Consider the following 18436-nt stretch of genomic DNA (forward strand, 5'->3'; position numbering starts at 1 on the left):
AAAGTTACTACAGTGAAGAGCAGTAGTTTAAATGGGGCTTTTACTTTGAAAGGCCCCCGGAAAAGAGGGAAACAAACTTGCACGCGCGCGCAGTCGCACATCAATCATCGCAAACATTCGACTAGCGAGTATGGCTGCGGCAGTGGAGAGTGTCGTAAAAGTGTGAGTTTTCGCATTTAATACTTAGCCCAAGCTTTATTGATAATATTTTTGGCATACTATGAGGCCCCTGTGTCGCTAATTATCGTTCTGAAATATCGTAAATGTAAATGCCTGGTCGACGAAATTCTTCTGAGTAGGTGGCTATCAAAGCAGCTAACTGCGCCTGTGTCCATTGTTTTCTTTGAACACCACGTATCAAATTGGCTGAAAATGAATGCGTCTCAAATGCGCAGCTGTTTTACCCAGACGTCGACTGTATATTATGTAAATGTGTTTTCAGTCGTCAGCAACGTAACTGTACAGGCAAAGAAGTTATTGTTTTTCTTTTATCATTCACTCCAGTGCCTCCTGTTGTGTTGAAGAATAATAGCCAGTTGTACCAAGCAGAGGGGTGCTGCAGCGCAGCAGACTGTTTTGATCGCCGTATTTATTAAAATATTTTGCGTCTTCGTATCATGGTGGGTTTTAGGCTCGGTGAGCAGTACTACAAAGATGCTATGGAACAGTGCCATAGCTACAATGCCCGCTTGTGCGCCGAGCGGAGCATCCTGATGCCTTTCCTGGACTCTCAGACGGGGGTGGCTCAGAGCAACTGCTACATCTGGATGGAGAAAAGGCACAGAAGTCCAGGTATCTCTCTCTCTCACACACACACACACACACACACACACAACACACACACACACACACACACACACACACAGTTACTGACAGCTAAGTGTCAATTGTATCATTTACATGGTTATGCCACATTTACTATCTGATATATATTTTATTTATTGAAGAAGGTGTGGCTAACTAAATATTTTTGATTATAGGCTACACCATTCTGAAATATAGAATAACCTGAATTGTTGATCTTGTACATTTTTTTGCATGTGACACAACAACCAAATGATGACCACATGCCTTTGCTATTACAGTACTATGCTTATACTTGTTGTCTCGTCATATTAGACCACCACACCCTCATTTTTCTCAACGGTATGTGTCCTCCTCCTCCTAGGCACTGCTCCAGGACAACTGTACACATACCCTGCTCGTCGCTGGAGGAAAAAGAGAAGGGCCCACCCTCCCGAGGACCCTGCCCTGGTCTTCCCCCCTCTGAAAGCAGGTAGGGCAAGCCATCCTTGATGAGTGGAAGTGCACCAGAAAAGGAGGTGCTGGCAACCAGTAAAACACTTGCAAGAGGAGTGAAGTGCCACACTCCTGAGGTGCATAAAACAGGTTGTTAATGTGACAACGTTTCGGCCTGTCGGCCTTCCTCGGTCACGTAGCTGCCTAGCCAGCCTTGTCCGTAGCTCAGATATCCTGTAGTATATCCACATTTGATGATACAAGCAGGGCTCTGAGTTAACTTTTTTTTTTCCATCACCAGCCAATATGGCGAGTAGATGTTTCATCTTACTAGAGATCAGTTTACATAAGGAAGAGCGCGGCACTCCTTCACTCTGATGAAGGCCTAGTAAGTGCCAAAACGTCAGCACCAAGAAAAATAAAAAGTGGTAAACCGTGAAGAAGCAATGTCGCGCTCTTCCTTGTGTAAACTGATGACTGAAGTACCCTGAAAAGCTGCACCTGCTGAAAAAGAAGCCTTTGAGGTTTGCTGGCTCTCACAAACCTTTGTCATCTTACTAGAGAAACATACACTGACCAACAGCTGAAATGGATAGTGTGTCTTCTTTTCTACCAGCAGTTTATACATTCCACCAGCATTTGGCTGGTTGGCGGTTGTTAATTCAAAACCCCTGGTACCCTTGCACACACTCATGGATTTGCTTTGACATAAATTGTGCTCAATATGCATGACTGCACAATGTCTTTTGATTTGGCAGCTGTGTACAGCTGAGACTGTTGCTTCTGTTCCACCGTTGACTTTTGGTAATGATTCCTAGCCTAGTAAACCAGCGCCACCTGCTGGACGCCCAAAAAAGGTTTGGCTGGCGAGTGGGTCTGGCCTCGGATCGAAAACATTTTGAACACTGTGCCCCGAGTCTGGCAAAACCATTCACAACACAGAGATTTGTTTTGAATCAAGGTGCGCAGGGTTTTGAGGGAGTGAAGACGAAGCTCGCAACACCGTTAGGAAAGCACATCAACGGCAAAGATCGCTGATTGGTCAGAGCGCCGGTTTTTGAAAAAACAACAGGTTGTTCTCATCAACAGTCTTTGCATGTATCGTTCATCGGGGCCAGACTAAATTACACATCCAGTCTCACATTTAGGCTGGTTTATCAGGCTAAATGATTCCACACCCTCTCCAAAGCCTTATGCTTAATGTACCAATGGAATATGAATTTCCGCAGATTTCCAGCCTCTCAATGGTTTGCGGACTCGTCCGTTTTCTTGAATGTGACCGAGAGAATCTGCAATGAATTAACTTGACTGTGTTGTCTTGTGAGATTTGTGAGCGCCCCCCAGGAACCCATTTAATTCATTAAACAGACTTTTTTTTCCCCTTAAGCCTGTGGCCACATAGGAGGAGTTGACCTTTCCAGTCTGAATTATTTATCTCCTGGTGTGGAGGGCTCTGAGATTTTGACATTTTGGTTATCTGTCACATAGCTAACTGGGTACCTCTATGCACATTACGATCTCTGAGCGGTGTGTATGCACGTAAGTGCACCGATATGCCTGTGTGTGTCTGGTTCTCTCTTTGTGTGTGTGTGTCTGTTCATATGCCTATATCTCTAAACTGTGCATCATATGAACCTGTGTGTTTTTGTGCGCTTGTGCACTTCTTTTACGTGGCCCTTCTCCTGTGTGGCCCTTCCTTTGCCCCCATATTCACCTGACCTGGAGCTGGGCCTGGAGAAGTGTGTGTTTGTGTGTGTGTGTGTAAGAGAGAGAGAGAGCGTGCATGCGTGTGTGCGTCACCTTTGTGTCTGTGTGTGTGTGTAAGAGAGAGAGAGAGAGCGTTTGTGTGTGTGCGTCTCCTCCATCTTTGTGTTTGTCTGTCTGCCTATACCTCTAAACTTGTGTGTTTGCAATATGCATTACCTTACACTTAGCGGACGCTTTTGACTTACAGTTACAGGGCACAGGGTATTGATTAGAGGCCCTGGAGCAATGTGGGGTTAGATGCCTTGCTCAAGGGCACTTCAGTCATGGATGGAGGTGCTCGTAAGGGTGGCATTTGAACCCTCTGATCTGAAGGCCAGCACTCTAAACCTTTTGTGTGTGTGTGTGTGTGTGTGTCTGTCTGTGTGTGTGCGCGTGCGCGTGTGTGTGTGTGGTTGTCTCTGTCTGCCTATACCTCTAATTTAAACTTGTGTGTGTTTTTAATATGCCCCTTGTACCCATGTGGTTCCCTCTTGTGTTATCTCCAGCTGATCTGGAGCTGGGCCTGAAGAAGGACGTGCTGCCCCCCCTGGACGGCAGCAGCCTGGAGGCGCTGCTGAAGGGCGAGCCCCTGGACAAGCGGGGGCCCTCCGACCTGCGCGGCCAGGACGAGGACTCCAGATCCTCCTCGGCCGAGATCACCTCCACCCCCAGCCACACCGGCTCCACACGTATAAGGAAGGTACGCAGATGCACAGAGGTGTGTTGTTTGTCGAGAGGGTGGGGGGCGTCTATCGGTGTCTTGTTTGTGTGTGTGTGTATGTGCACCTGCATGGGACATCATGGCTCCATACCGTCTGGGCCATCCATCAATAGCTGCGTCATATAGCTGCATTGCATCTGTCGTGGTGGTGACGTGAGTATTTGTCCGTTTTGTGCTGTTGGGTGTTTCACTGTCATTTTAGTGCGTCATCAATCAGTAGATTTAGATATCTGGTCTCTCCCTTTTTGTGTGTGTAGTGTTATCAATGTATGTGTACTGCGTTTGCGTGTTTGTTTTAAATGGCAAGCGTTTGTTGAGTTTAGATATCGTCTTCAACGCAATTACTTGTCTGAGTGATAACGTCCTCTTCAAGTTGTCGTTAACCCCCAGCTCCACTGCTGTCTCCGCAGAGGATCCTGGATCCGGACGACTATCTGGATGATCTGGACGATGAAGACTTTGAGGATGAGACCCCCAAAAGAAGGGGCAAGGGGAAGTCCAAGGTTGGCACAATACGTTACCTAACCCACAATACCTACGTACCGATGTGCCCCCATATGAAGTGTATTTGAGAGAGGAACACAAGATGTTCATCTTTTGGCAGTAAGGTTCATATGTGATTCAAGGCAGGTCAGTGAATACTTTTGATAATATAGGCTCTTTCTCAATGCCCAGTTTTCTAGCCTTGCTAGGACGCGAAACGCCCAGTGGTTGGATACTCTGCAGAATTCCCCAAAGAGTATCCGATCACAGGGTGTTTCACGTCATAGCAAGGCTAGAACACTGGACATTGAGATGGGGCCATAGTGTATTTTTGGAAACTACACTCCTAGTATTCAGACAACCTGGTGCCTCATCACATGACGGGTGGTCACTGTAACTGTGTGAATGTGAATGAGAGTCCTCTGACTTGAATAGTGTCAATTTAAAAAGCAGAAGAGCAAGAAGAGAAGCTTCAGTGTTTGTCAGGTAAATTGGAAAATGTGACCGTGTGGCTCGTCGTCACTACTGAAATTCACAACATGCTCCTCAGTGTTGTTCAGGTTCAGATAAGGATACAAATTTGGCACCAGGGGGAATTTATGAGGATTGTACAGGAAGGTGTTACATCCTGCTGGGCATTGCTGCCTGTCGCACCTCCTCCGGTGCCCATGGGTCAGCTGCAGGGTCATCAGCCAGGAACCAATCACCCATTCACCATCACCATTCACCAACGTTTCGCTCCTTTAATCCTGGAACGTCTCCTGGTGGCGGAGCAGTGTCAGGGACGTGTCCCTGTCACCCCCAACAGCTGATGGATGTTGCCCCTGCGGCTGTTGTCTGGGGGTTAGGTTAGGTGTTATTCCCCCAGCTTCTGTCCTTCCTCCGCAGCCAGAGCCAAAAGCTCCCTTTTTCCGCCGCCTCTGCCAGTTCCTTTGTCGCCTTCCTTAGCCTTTCTCCGGTGAAAGGCTGATGAAGAAGCGACTAGACTACAGCTAGAAGGGAAATGTGACATTTAGAACAGTCATAATGGCTTGTTTTTGTCTCTGAATGGGCAGTGGCTGCCTCACAGCGTTGCAGTCTGCCCTCAAAATGGTGTCATTTTTTTAGACAGAATGTCACCAAAAGGGTACACTGATGTTCTGACGAGACATGCTCGTCATTTAAAGCAATGTCATCAGTTTATGTCTAGAATGAGGTGCTATTACTCAGCCAATAAAGAGCCAGACAGTGTCACGCAGGCCAAGGCAAGCTTATTTGTATTACACATTTCATACATAGAGCCTGTTCACTGTTCAAAATAAAAGCGTAGAATAGAATGCCAGCATGTCCTCATTATGAGTGGAAGTCGAGCGTAGGCGGGCATCCAACACTATGCAAGTCCCACAGATGATAAATTAAGAAACCATGATGAAACAAACACCCTATGGGTCGAAATGTAGTCTGTAAAATATTAAAACACTGTCTGGGAGCAGCAGCAACAGAGGTGTGCGGATAATTTCTTGCTTCATTACAAATGACAATATCTGTCTGCGTTGGTGCCCTCAGAGTCGCGGCGTGGGCAACGGGAAGAAGAAGCAGGACTCCGCCGCCGCAGCCATGGAGGACCGTGACAAGCCCTACGCCTGCGACAGTGAGTCTTCGAGTGCATTCCAATATGAGACCTTGCGTCCTCCACTTGGGCTTGTGGCCTCACATTATGCTGATGCCCCGCCTCTGTGGAGAAAACGATTAAGTTTCCCCACTGTCAGCCTAGCCAAAACAATTGTTGGGGGACTATTCTTCATTAACCATCCTGTTTAAAAATGAGAAAATGACTTTACAATTGAGCTTTTGCAAGATATTGAAATATAATGCTGTTGTCAGTGATGTCATCACAACATATTACTTCATGGTACGAGGCCACAAGCACAAGTGGAGGCCGCAAGGTTGCATATTGGAACGCACTCTTCACGTTCATTTCCCCTCATTTCATCACTCCATTAGCATTCTCCCTCCACAACTCACCAGTTGTCATGGCTACATCACATCGCTGCATTCTTCTTCTTCTTTTTTTTTTTTTTTAAGGGACTGGATAAAAATATCTGCCTATTTATCAAGGTTTGTTGTAGCATCACCAGATTGCATTAATATTTTTTTAACCAAAATACACAGGGACTCTACGTTTGTTTTTCTCCTTCAGAAAGTTTAGTTATTTGGTAGGCATAGACACATTTCGTGTAGACTGTACAACAACTGAAGAAGACCACATGGTAGCATGTGTAGCCTAAATTAATTCCCAATTCTCATCCCTTTTCCTGTTTAATGACAGATGGTCCACTTTACAGTAGCCGTGTATCCATTTCAGAGTAGTTGTGTTACGGCAACACTGTTATCTTCTTTGAGGACAGTGCTTAGTTAGTCCGTGCTTGGCTGACAAAAAGTATCACAGAGGATCCTTTGATAAGTAACTTAATGGCTATGTTTACATGACGTTTTTAATTCCGAATGAATTAGTTCCGTCAGGTTTACATTGAACTTTCATTTTATTCCGAATTGTTTACGTGATGTTTTTAAATTACATGTCTCATGGAAACGAGGTCAATCAGGATTTAGAACTCACCAGTGGAAAAGGCAAGCAAACAAACAGCATTTGGATACAAACAGTAGCCCTGAGATGGCTTTTAACCGGGTGCAACATATAATCCAGTTAATTGAAGAAGCAAAGAATATCATTTTTTTCTTATTTAATCGTCCATGAGTGTTTTGGTCTGAGTCCCCTTCTTTCAGTGTGTAATGGCTGTCCCATCAAGTGACAGAAAAGGGCCGAAGTAGGCATTGACACGGATGCAGCATGACAAAAGGTTACACTGTGTCAGCATGGCCTGCTCACCAGAGCCGTAGATAAAGAGAGTTAGAGTGGTGTTGCCATAGGATCCCTCTGGAACTTTCACCGAAAAAACTGACCATATATGGTCAAACATGGCCGATTTCAGTATACCACCCAAATTGATTGATTCATTATTTAAAGAATTGCACACATATATAGTGTACCCATTTCAAAAATGCTCAAATATACAGTATACCCACCACAAAAAAGTAGACTACATAACTGAACTGAGGCATCCTTTAGTTTATTTCATTGAGAAATCACCATCTCCCACACCATCTTGCCCATCGTGAGGCAAATAAAAACACAAAAAAGTGCTACTTTATTCATTCATTTTTCATGATGCATCCTTTATTTCACTCATGTGAAAAGTTACATACCAACATTTGCCACCGCCATTATCAACAAAAATCAGCATTTGCTAGAATCGTTCTTCGTATAACCTCTTTTCCATCCTTTATTTCAGACATGTGAAAAAGGTTACATACCAACATTTGGCACCAACACCAACACCACTGTCAACAACATTTGCTAGAACCATTCATGTCATTCATTCATCCTTTTTACACTCAGGTGAAAAAAGGTTACATACTGTACCAACACTTGCCACCGCCACCAGAACAACATTTGCTAGAACCATTCATGTCCTCCATCGTTTTTACACTTTGCCGCTCCCCACCCCTGAGTCTGTGGGAAGCAGTACCACTGTCAACAACAACAGCATTTGCTAGAATCATTCATGTCCTCCATCCTTTTTACACTCTGCCTCTCCCCACCCTTCAGTCTGTGGGAAGCGGTACAAGAACCGCCCGGGCCTGAGCTACCACTACACCCACTCCCACCTGGCAGACGAGGAGGGGGAGGACAAGGAGGAGGCCGAGATTCACACTCCAGCTCCACGCGAGGAGACCAAGAGTGAGCAAGCCAGCGCCGCCTTCCTTCCTTCCTCTGCATGCCTTTATTGGCCCCCTCCATTTTTCTTTTTCTTTTTTTTGTGTTTTTTGTTCAGGCTTTCTCTGCTTTTTTTCTTTTTTTAAGTCTGTTTTTTGGGGGGGTTTCTCTTTTTTTCGTGTGTTTCTCAGGCTTTCTTTACTTTTTTTTGTCTTTTTTAATTTTTGGGGGGTATGTTGGCCTTCATTGACGGGGAAGTGTGAGAAAGAGACAGGGAATTAGTGGGGGCAAGAGAGATGGAGAAGGCTTGGGAGATTACGTCGAGTCAGATCACTTTTTTTGTTTTGTTTTGAGGTTTCGAATCTAATCTACAACATGGCCAGTTAACAGCCTCAATGAAGAGTTTGCGGTAATAACATGACCATGCAGGATACAGCTAGCCAGGCCATGCCCTCCTAGTGACGCAACACCTATGTTGCTTCTAGTCAGGCCAAGAGCAATCTCAAAGAGATTTGAAAGTCAATGATAATCAGGCTAGGATACTGCTACTCTTTGAGGCATGCATTCAGCAATGTGCTCCATAAAGGGTTAATAAGTTAATAAGAGGTGAGACTCGTTTCCGCACCGCAGGTGAAGAGAAAATGACAGAGCACATTCACTTGCAGACCCCCTCTTTAAGACAAGATGTGGCTTTCACCAAAATCATCATAATCAACAGGAAACTAGCGAAATATCTTCTTCGTACTTGCAAGAGATTGCAAGATCTTGTTACTAATTCTGACAGTGTTGTCAGGCAGACTGTAGATATGAACAAAAACAGTGTTGGAGCCTAGAGCTGATTGGTGCGTGGCACAGCCAATTGGCCGCCTCAGTCTTAGAGAGTTTACTGTATGAACTTGACCATGCAGGGTCATGCTATTGTTTTGAAGCATTCAGCATTGTGGTTTTACAAAGGGATAATGGGCTGGGGTTGGCTTTCGGTTTCAAGGTCCTCTTTATATCATTTCTAATGCTTAATTTGTTGACTTTGCTTTAGAGGTAATCCGTTTCTTTTGCACACTCACTAATCACACATATTAACATGTTAAGTAAATACACAGTAGCAAAATCTACAGTGTGATTAGTCAAGGGGAGATTCAGCTCAGCTTCTGATTCAGTCTCTGCTTGTCAAACAGTACTTTAGATATTTTTATGGGCTTTTTGGGCCTTTATTTCAGATAGGATAGCAAAGGTGCGACAGGAAGTGAATGTGGAGAGAGATGGGGTAGGGTTGGGAAATGACCCCGTCCGGACTCGAACCGGGGTCCCCATGGGCATGCAAGCCCAAGTGTGGGGGACTTGGCGCGCTGTGCCACAGCGCCCCCTCAAACAGTACTTTAGGAGGTAGGTAATTGTCAGGAAGTCACCATGTAACTTACAGGTAAATATGTATTTGTATCTCTGTGTCGTAATTCATATCACTGGGCTGCAAAATATCATGCCCTGGCAAGAGTTAACTGCAGCTTTCTTTGTTTTTATTTCTCCTTCATTTCTCAACAGTAGTCACATTCATGTTGTTGCATGTTTTTCAAGTGAGCCCTGAATATGTCTATCATATGTGCATGAGGAGGAAAGAGAAATGCACTTCATCTGAGAAGCTGCTTACACGCATATGGCTCTTTTTGAAAACTCATTGGTGTTGGAATTTTTGAATTCGCCTTTCAAAACTCTGGCTTTAAAAATATCCCATTTAGGGGGATAAAACGCTCCTGTTACAATGGAGTTTAAATTTTTATCCAGATGTTGAGTAAAAACGGGCAATAATATATATATTTCCACATTTAAAAATATCCGGATATGAGTAACCAGCTCCTGAAAGTTAACTGTTTAACTGTTGTTCTATTTCCAGCTCCCAAGAAAGGGCCCAATGGGCTGGCCATGCCCAATGATTACTGTGACTTCTGCCTTGGTGACTCCAACATGAACCAGAAGACTGGACAGTCTGAGGAACTGGTGTCCTGCTCAGACTGTGGACGATCTGGTATGACTAACTCGCTGTCTCTGTCGGTCTGTCCGTCTGTATATCTGCCTGTCTCTGTTGTGACAAGCCCATCTCACTGTATTGGTCTGTCTGTCTGTCTGTCTGTCTTTCCCTCTGGCTGTGTCTTCCACTCTGTCTTCATCTGTCTGTCTCTGTTTCTTTTGTTGTCTGTTCTTGTGTCTCTCTCCTTCTCTGTCTGCCGTAACATTGCATCTCCCTTGCTCTCTGAACACACTGTTCTCCACAATACCTTTTTCTCTTTCTTCTTCCATTATACAACATCTGTCAATCTCTTAGTGCTTTCCATCTCTCTCTCTCTCTCTCTCTCTCTCTCTCTCTCTCTCTCTCTCTCTCTCTCTCTCTCTCTCTCTCTCTCTCCAGTGTTTCAGTCTGCCCATTATTCTGCCTTTTCGATGTTCTATTCCTATCCCCGACTCCTGTTATGTGTTGTTGTGTCTCTGGCGGTGCGGTGCGGTTCACACTCCGGCTGCGTCAAGGTCGGGCCACGACTCCACTGCCAGATGGTGCAACTCTCCCCCCTCCAGTTGTCTCCAGATCTCCCTAATTGACATGCATTCCTCTTTTCTTCCTTTCTTTCTCTCTTTCTTCCTCTTTTTTTCTTTCTGTCTTTCACTCTCTCCGTTTCGCCATCTCTCTGTACTGTTCTTTTCTTTTTTTCACCTCTTATTTTTCATCTTCTTAGTTCACATTTCCCAAATTGACATTAGTTCATCTTTTCTTTCGTTCTTTCTTTCTCTTGCCTCTTCTAACTCGTTTCCCCCGTCTCCTCGTCTCTCTCTATTCTTTCCCTTTTTCATGTCTTTTTTCATCCTCTTTCTCTTCTCCCCTCCTCTAATGAGGATGACTGTCCTGGATGTTGCCAGCAGGGACAAATGAAACTTAAGAAATAAAAAAAACCTCTCTTGCCTTTGTGGTGGAAATGTAAAACCTTTTAAAACGCGAATAGAATATAGATGTGTGTGTATACAGTATCTCTGCTGTCCTTGTCCTTGTTATGGCAGCAGCTTCTCCCCTAGACGTCTGCATTGCTCTCCTCTCATCCCTCTTCACTCACTTAAGGATTGTGGCCAAGATTGTAAGCTATTGCCACTATGCTTCTCATTGAAATTGGGCTGCCTATTGCCAAATTTGATCTTTTCAAGAGTATTTACTAAGTCATAAGCTAGTATTTACTAGTATGACCAATAAGGCTGTAACGATACACCCAACCCACGATTCGGTTTGTATCACGATATATGACCCACGGTTCGATATGCCCCACGATTTCACACAAAAAAAATTGAAAAAAAATTTTTTTGAAAAAAAAGAAAGAAAATAAATTATATATATACTTTGTAATTAATATCTTTTTGCATTAATTTTGTAGGTTTACAAGGCTGAATAATGTTGCAGATATAGGCTACCACTGCAACCTGTTCCCAGGTGTTGACATCAAAACACAACACAGAGAAATAAGGGATATTAGTTCACCAAGGAAAAAGGCTTATAAATAGGCTAAGATCATATGTTGAGAGAGAGAAAGAGAGAGAGAGAGGTGGGGTGGTCAGGGTGTATGATCATTGGCAGCTGTCTTACTTTATCAAATATTAGGCCTATCCAATTAATATCCAAACATTAAAACAACACTGGCCATATATCGTCAGGAAACATGTTGTATTAAGTTAGGCTACTTAAAGAAATGCAACACTTAATTTTGATTAAGTTAAATATTTCCGTAGCTTTTTTTGATCGTGCAGCAGCGCCTGCCCGTAGCCTACAATCAAAACTCGAAATGAACCTCAGTTAGTTCTCACTGCTACGTAACGCACACGTTTTTCGTTTTGTTTTGTGGTTTGACATTTTTTCAAGAGCGAGAATGAATGCAGAGGCTGAAATGGAGCATGCTTTCTGCTTATGTAGGCGGTAATTTTACAATATAGCCTAACATTAATGTGGGAAGAAATAATGCTGCCTAATATCCTGCCTATCGACCTCAACATTCGTCCGACTTCGGGCACCTCCCTACAAGCGACTCCAGACTGGTTTATAGGCAGGCGGAGCATCTCGTGCGCTCTCTCTCGCGCTCTCTCTCTCTCTCTCTCTCTCTCTCTGCTCCAACGTCAAACTCCACTCGCAATACATCGCGCGTGAATGAATTAAACAAATCTTGACACGTTTATAAAAGCCTTCTTGGTCTGTTGTTCATTTGTCCTTCACCTTCCGATGTTTGCCCAAGTTTTTCGTCTCACGGAGGTTGCTCAGGCAATGGATAACAACAACGTGCTGGTTGGAAGGAGCATTTTATGTGAGAAAGGGGTGATGGAACTGTTACTCGAACGTGTGCGCCCTTTTTCTCCTGGTCTTTTTAAGCGCATATGCAAACTCTTGGCTGTATGTTGCCTGTTGTGTTCTACACTGAGGGGTAACAACTTTAAAAGGGCACATCGCGATTCTGTGAGGAAGCTTCGCGATATTGGGTTCGTGGGTCTGCGTACCGCGTTCACTCGGTTCGATGCAATATCGTTACAGCCTTAATGACCAAGTAGAGTAAGTTTGGCAGCTAAAAAATGTATATTTCTGGAAATTCGACATGGCAGACCATGGAGAAGTATCGAGTATCGCCTTTTCTTTCTTTCTTTTTTTTTTTTTAACATATTTTACCACTTGATTATCCAACAACAAGCTCTAAGTATAATTAATTATTGGATACTCCCGCGAAAAACGGGCAAGGCTAGGACACTTCACTTTGAGAGATCGTCTCCGTCTCCCTCCACTCACTCTTTGACTGTGTTGTGTTGTGCTGTGCTGTGCCTCTGTCTGTCTGTCTGGCTCCGCAGGTCACCCGTCCTGTCTGCAGTTCACGCCGGTCATGATGGCGGCGGTGAAGACCTACCGCTGGCAGTGCATCGAGTGCAAGTGTTGCAATGTCTGTGGCACCTCCGAGAATGATGTGAGTGGGATGGGGCTGGCTTTGACGCTGCCTTGATGGCACGTCAAGTGTACTGTACTTGTTTGTCAAAAATCTATGTAGCTGGGTTAGCACAGAAGTTTGAAATTGCGTTCGATCAGTCTTCAATGTGCAGTGACACTAAAACATAAATGAGACATTGGCAATAATCTCTCTCTCTCTCACACACACACACACACACACACACACACACACACACACACACACACACACACACACACACACATATACCAGACACACACACTAACATGTAGCCCTTTTATCCCGGGCACCAACGGTAATATTTACCCGTCGCTCTGATCCGGGGCCAGGAAGACCATGTCACCGCTTTGATATCAGGCACCAGAGTTGTCAAAAGTAAAGAAAAGAAACTGTTTCCTTCCAACACGGCTAACTAATCTGAGTAACCTGTTGACCTTTGCATTTGTTTTACTATCAGCTGACTTTGTTCCAACTATGCTGGTTGGATTGAATTTGTGGTGGGTTCTTGTTAGATTTTTAGTGTTTTTCAGCAACAACACAGAGTATATACCTCATTAGGTACAATGGAGTAAATGATGTAACAGCATGTAATATCACACACTAGTGTTGTACTTACACAATTAATTTAGTCTTACTTTTACTTTTGACACCTCTGCCAGGCACATACGCTAACATGTAGCTTTGCTGATCTGGGGACAGGAAGACTTTCATGTTGCCTTAATGGTCAAGCATGCATTACATTTGTTAGAATTGTTACAAAGGTTACATTGTGCATCTCGAAACCAAGCAACAATTTGGTCACGTAGGAATTTAGACTTTTTTTGTTTTAATAATATTTCATTTGTGGATCAAAACTCTCTGCTCTAGCTTTGTTGATCTGTGCCATTCACAATTAACCTGATTTACATCATCTGGGCTGCGTTCGGCTACGTCACGCGGGGGCGTTCCCATGCCTCACCACAAATTAACAATGTCATTATGGTCAAACCGGCACACATGCCCCTCTTTTTAATGTGTTAGGCGTGCATTACTGTCTGATACAGTTGCTGTATGCACCTTACTGATTTACTGATACGTACATATCACAATCCTCCTGCACATACCTGTAAATATCCATGACCTGTGGTGTGTTTGTGATTTTGATTTCAGGACCAGCTCCTGTTCTGTGATGACTGTGACAGAGGGTACCACATGTACTGCCTCACACCCCCCATGTCTGACCCACCCGAAGGTAGGAGCAAAGTCTTAATTCGCAGCCCACTCTCCAGTGTAGATCTACAAAATACAAACCTTTACCGGGGGAGTATTCTAAGAACGTTGTTAAGTTAAGAGCACATTATGACTGACTGACCGTATATTATCACTATTTCAAGTCAGCTTAGGTGTAAACAAAGAATTGAGTCCTTACTTTGGACTCGCAGCAAACACAGCAAATGAGCCTCGCAGTCAGATCAGTAGTTGCACAGAAAGAGCCAGCAGGTACTGTATACTGTATATTGTTTGCCCATTTCACTGACTCATTCTTGGAGGACGCACAGTTACACACAAATGGGTTGACTAACTTTTACGAGCCAATTACAATAAATTTGACCCAACCCTGCCTTGCTGCCGCCATGGGATTTGTAACTTACGATAGCACGGTGGATCTGCAATGGGAGCCGGCTACTCATTTCCCACAGCAAACAAGAGAGTTTTGTTAAGATAAGGGCATTATCTGCTGCCTGCGCACACCACCTGCAATATTAGGCTACTTAGGTGCTTCGTGGTCAATGTATGGACCCTAGGATCTCCTTGAAGAGGTGCGGTAATAACGGGGCCTTCCACCCGGAAGTCACTATTGATATGCAACCATTCTGTGGAACTCCTAGGAGACTTGCGATGTCGACCTCCTCTACATAGGCGTGCACAGATAGGGACAAGGTGGTGCCAAAGCACCATCCCCTTCGCTCTACTGGACAAAGACATTTTCTTTTTGAAATTTACTTTTCATTGATTTTTTGTTTCCCTCACAATGTTCTGTGGTCCATGATCATCTACAAATGATTGACGATCAAAAGCATGTGACAATAATGGCCAGATATACTAATACTAGCCTGCCTCTATATCCTAGTGAAGCAGCTGGAAGTTCCACTCCTCGCCCCTTGGTCCTTTAGAGATTCTGTTTCAAGGGCTTTGCCTTGGGCTGAAACAAGCTGCATGACTGTCCAACTTGCTTCGAAATCCTCCGTATTGGCCCTTCTACAATGATACTTTTTTTTTTTCATGTATATATTTTGGGGGGGCATTTTTGGACTTAATTACGATAGCGCAATGAAGAGTTGTATAGGAAGTGAGTGGGGAGAGAGAGAGAGACGGGGAAGGGTCAGCAAAGAACCCGAGCCGGAATCGAACCTGGGTCAGCCGCATAGCAGAGAAGTTCCCTACCGTTAGCGCCACGCTAGGGCCTCCACAAAGATTCATATGAATGGATACTTCAGCCATTATGTAGGCACTCAAGTCCAACAGGGCTATCAGTAGCCTTTACATTTTATTTGCAATGTTTGATTTTCATTGTCTCCACGTGTATTTTTTTAAAATAATGGTGTGTGTGTGTGTGTGTGTGTGTGTGTGTGTGTGTGTGTGTGTGTGTGTGTGTGTGTGTGTGTGTGTGTGTGTGTGTGTGTGTGTGTGTGTGTGTGTGTGTGTGTGTGTGTGTGTGTGTGTGTTACAGGAAGCTGGAGCTGTCACCTGTGTCTGGCACTGCTCAAGGACAAGGCCTCCATCTACCAGCAGCCTCAGAACACTTCGATGGAGTAACGCTCCTCTCTTCCCCCTCCTCTCTCCTCTCCTCTCTTCCCCCTCCTCTCTCCTCTCCTCCTTTCTTCTCCTCTGCCCTCTCCTCCTTTCCTCTCCTCCTCTCTCCATACCTCTCTTTTCTCCTCTCCTTTCATCTCATCTGCCCTCCCTCTTCTCTCCTCTCCTTTCTTCTCCTCTGCCCTCTCTTCCTCCCCTCCCCTCCACTCCCCTCTCCTCTTATCCCCAGACTTCTCTTCTCTCCTTTCTGCTCCTCTGCCCTCTCCTCCTCCTCCTCTCCGCACCTCTCTTCTCTCCTCTCCTTTCTTTTCATCTGCCCTCTCCTCCTCGCCTCCCCTCCCCTCTTATCTCCGCACCTCTTCTCTCCTCTCCTCCTCACCTTCCCTCTCCTCTCCTCTCCTTTCTTCTCTCCTCTCCTCCTCGCCTTCCCTCTCCTCTCCTCTCCTTTCTTCTCTTTTCTTCTCTTTTCTTCTCTTCTCTTCTCTTCTCTTCTCTTCTCTTCTCTTCTCTTCTCTTCTCTTCTCTTCTCTTCTCTTCTCCTCTCGTCAACCACAGCACCCAAGAGAGCACATCACATCACTTCCTCTGCACACACACCCACTCATCTCACCCTCTGCTTTCATACTGCAACTCTCTCTCTCTTTCTCTCTCTCTCTCTCTCTCTCTCTCTCTCTCTCTCTCTCTCTCTCTCTCTCTCTCTCTCTCTCTCTCCCACGTTTCTCTGTCTCTAGTCCTTTCTCTCACATGCACACAGTTATACAGACATATGGACAGTCAAACAGACATTTGTCATACGCCTTCACACACATTTGTACAAAACACAGACTATTTGTCTCCCTATTTCTCTCTCTTTCTGTCTCTCTCTCTCTCACACACACACACACACGCAAACCTGTATGAACAAACTAACACACAGACCCGCACATCCATGGACAAACTGGTGTCTTAGCGTGCAGCAGTCCCTTCTATATCTGTAAGGAGGGACTGGCCAGCCACAGCCTCTTTCATTTGCCTCATGTCAGGTCCACTCAAGCATGCAGCTTCCCATTCCACCCTTTAGAAACGGCGGTCCCATCCTCTCGCATGCTATAGCCTTCACACACTAGCCAGACACTAACCAGGGACTCTTTAACGGCTCCCCTCATCGCTTCCCCCTTTCCTCCTGCTTCGGCTGCTGTCCGCTGTGAAGTGGTACTGTAGTGTGAATTGGAAAGATTGGTGGATGTTTGTAACGTATGGCCCAAACGTCTGTGTCATATGCAGGTCAAGTGGTAAAATAGCAGTGAAAGGCGGAAGAAAAACATATATATATAAAAATATAATGAAGTGAAAATGTAAAAGGCAAAGTGGTCTGGATAGCTTGTGGTTGGTCCTCTTTTAGTGCTGTGTGTCAGATATATTACACCTATTGTAATGGTAAGTTTAATCGTTTGATGTAAAATGTTTTTAAAACTTATTATTAATCACAGTAGTACCTCTTGCCACTGTGCAAGGTATTCTGGTGCCAAGGTCCTGATGATCACAAGAAGAAAACGAAAATAGTCCTAACTATGTTAGGAATCGGTCATAGTTTATAAAAACCAGTGATGGGCAACCTGGATTCATGAATTGTTTAATCCAATGACTCATATTCCAAATGATCTAGTTTTCACTGTCCAGTTCAACCAGGTGGTCTTCGATCACAGTTACATGCAAGGAAATATTCAAACTGAATGGTGGCAGTATTCGGATTGCTCATGAGTCCTGTATACTCTTCATTCATTCTGAATTTGGCCATGTTTAGGGGAATACTCCAGACATGTAAATTCCATATTCTAGCAACTCGTTCTAAACGGAATACTGTCAATATTCCGTTTCAAAAAGGAATAATCTGTGCATGTAACTGCACCCATTCAGGCAGGCAATCACCTGGTCGTTAGGAATATGTGACGCTGTATTGAATGATTTAATTAATCCAGGTTGTCGTTCACTGATTAAAAAAAAAAACACACTGAGGAAAAAAAAAAGATATAGTGCTGGGGTTTGAGTCAAGCCCCGAAGCATGCGTGTTGTGTTTTTGATACACTTGCACGGCCTTCTTCACTACAGCTGTCTGGTGGAAGAGGACTCTTTCTGTGGAGTTTTTTTTTTTTGTACTGGATGATGAAAGACCTGTGTAGTCAACGGATTGTGTCTATACAGTACAGAGGAAGCACCATGTCACATTTTTTTGTATTGGTCTTGGGTTTTTTGTTTGTTTTTTTGTTTTTTTATTTCTTAGTGTTATCAGTGGTAGCCTATATCATATGTTTTATATTTGTTCATTAAAGTAAATGAATGTTTTCTGTTTTTGATTATTTTGTTTTTGTTTGGGTTTTTTTTTCCACTTTGGTATTGTCTTTTCCTCCTATTAAAGTATTCATGTAACTGAAAAAAAATGTGCCTCATGTTTTTATAGTATTTTACAAAAAAATCACAAGTTGCATGAAACAGGTTTTGGTTTACATCTCTTGGATTACAGTGTTTAAAAAAACGGTTAAATCGTTGTCAATTCTGTCATTGTATACAGTCACCTTATATATAATATAAAATAAACATCTGTGCATACATTTCTGTACATTATGCAATGTTGAGTTATTTCACATACAATACCAAATACCATTAAGATGATTCATCACAGTGGACAGATCGGCTTCCCAAAGACCACAGACCACAATTGTCTTCGCCATAACCGAATGTCACTTAAGG

At 44.1% G+C, this 18436-nt stretch overlaps 1 protein-coding gene across 2 annotated transcripts; it reads left to right on the plus strand.

The window, feature by feature from the left end:
- The first annotated feature begins 100 nt into the window (after positions 1-100).
- dpf2l (D4, zinc and double PHD fingers family 2, like) lies at positions 101-15978 on the plus strand. Of its 2 annotated transcripts, none has more exons than XM_063190076.1 (11): positions 101-162; positions 632-792; positions 1169-1276; positions 3492-3703; positions 4117-4209; positions 5735-5819; positions 7839-7970; positions 9835-9966; positions 12804-12916; positions 14066-14147; positions 15627-15978. In XM_063190076.1, the coding sequence occupies exons 1-11, from the start codon at positions 131-133 to the stop codon at positions 15710-15712; spliced, it is 1236 nt and encodes a 411-aa protein (XP_063046146.1). In that variant the 5' UTR covers positions 101-130; the 3' UTR covers positions 15713-15978. The 2 variants fall into 2 exon arrangements, with proteins under 2 accessions (XP_063046146.1, XP_063046147.1); XM_063190077.1 differs by having other exon boundaries at positions 3492-3685.
- Positions 15979-18436: the final 2458 nt, after the last annotated feature.

This window comes from Engraulis encrasicolus, chromosome 23 (genome assembly GCF_034702125.1).
Source record: "Engraulis encrasicolus isolate BLACKSEA-1 chromosome 23, IST_EnEncr_1.0, whole genome shotgun sequence".
Classification (NCBI taxonomy): Eukaryota; Metazoa; Chordata; class Actinopteri; order Clupeiformes; family Engraulidae; genus Engraulis; species Engraulis encrasicolus.

Excerpts from the sequence above, each read along its gene's own strand:
- dpf2l (XM_063190076.1), top strand. The coding sequence starts at position 131 with ATGGCTGCGGCAGTGGAGAGTGTCGTAAAAGT. Across the intron at positions 5,820-7,838 it reads CAAGCCCTACGCCTGCGACA|TCTGTGGGAAGCGGTACAAG; the intron begins GTGAGTCTTCGA and ends CCCACCCTTCAG. Across the intron at positions 14,148-15,626 it reads CATGTCTGACCCACCCGAAG|GAAGCTGGAGCTGTCACCTG; the intron begins GTAGGAGCAAAG and ends TGTGTGTTACAG.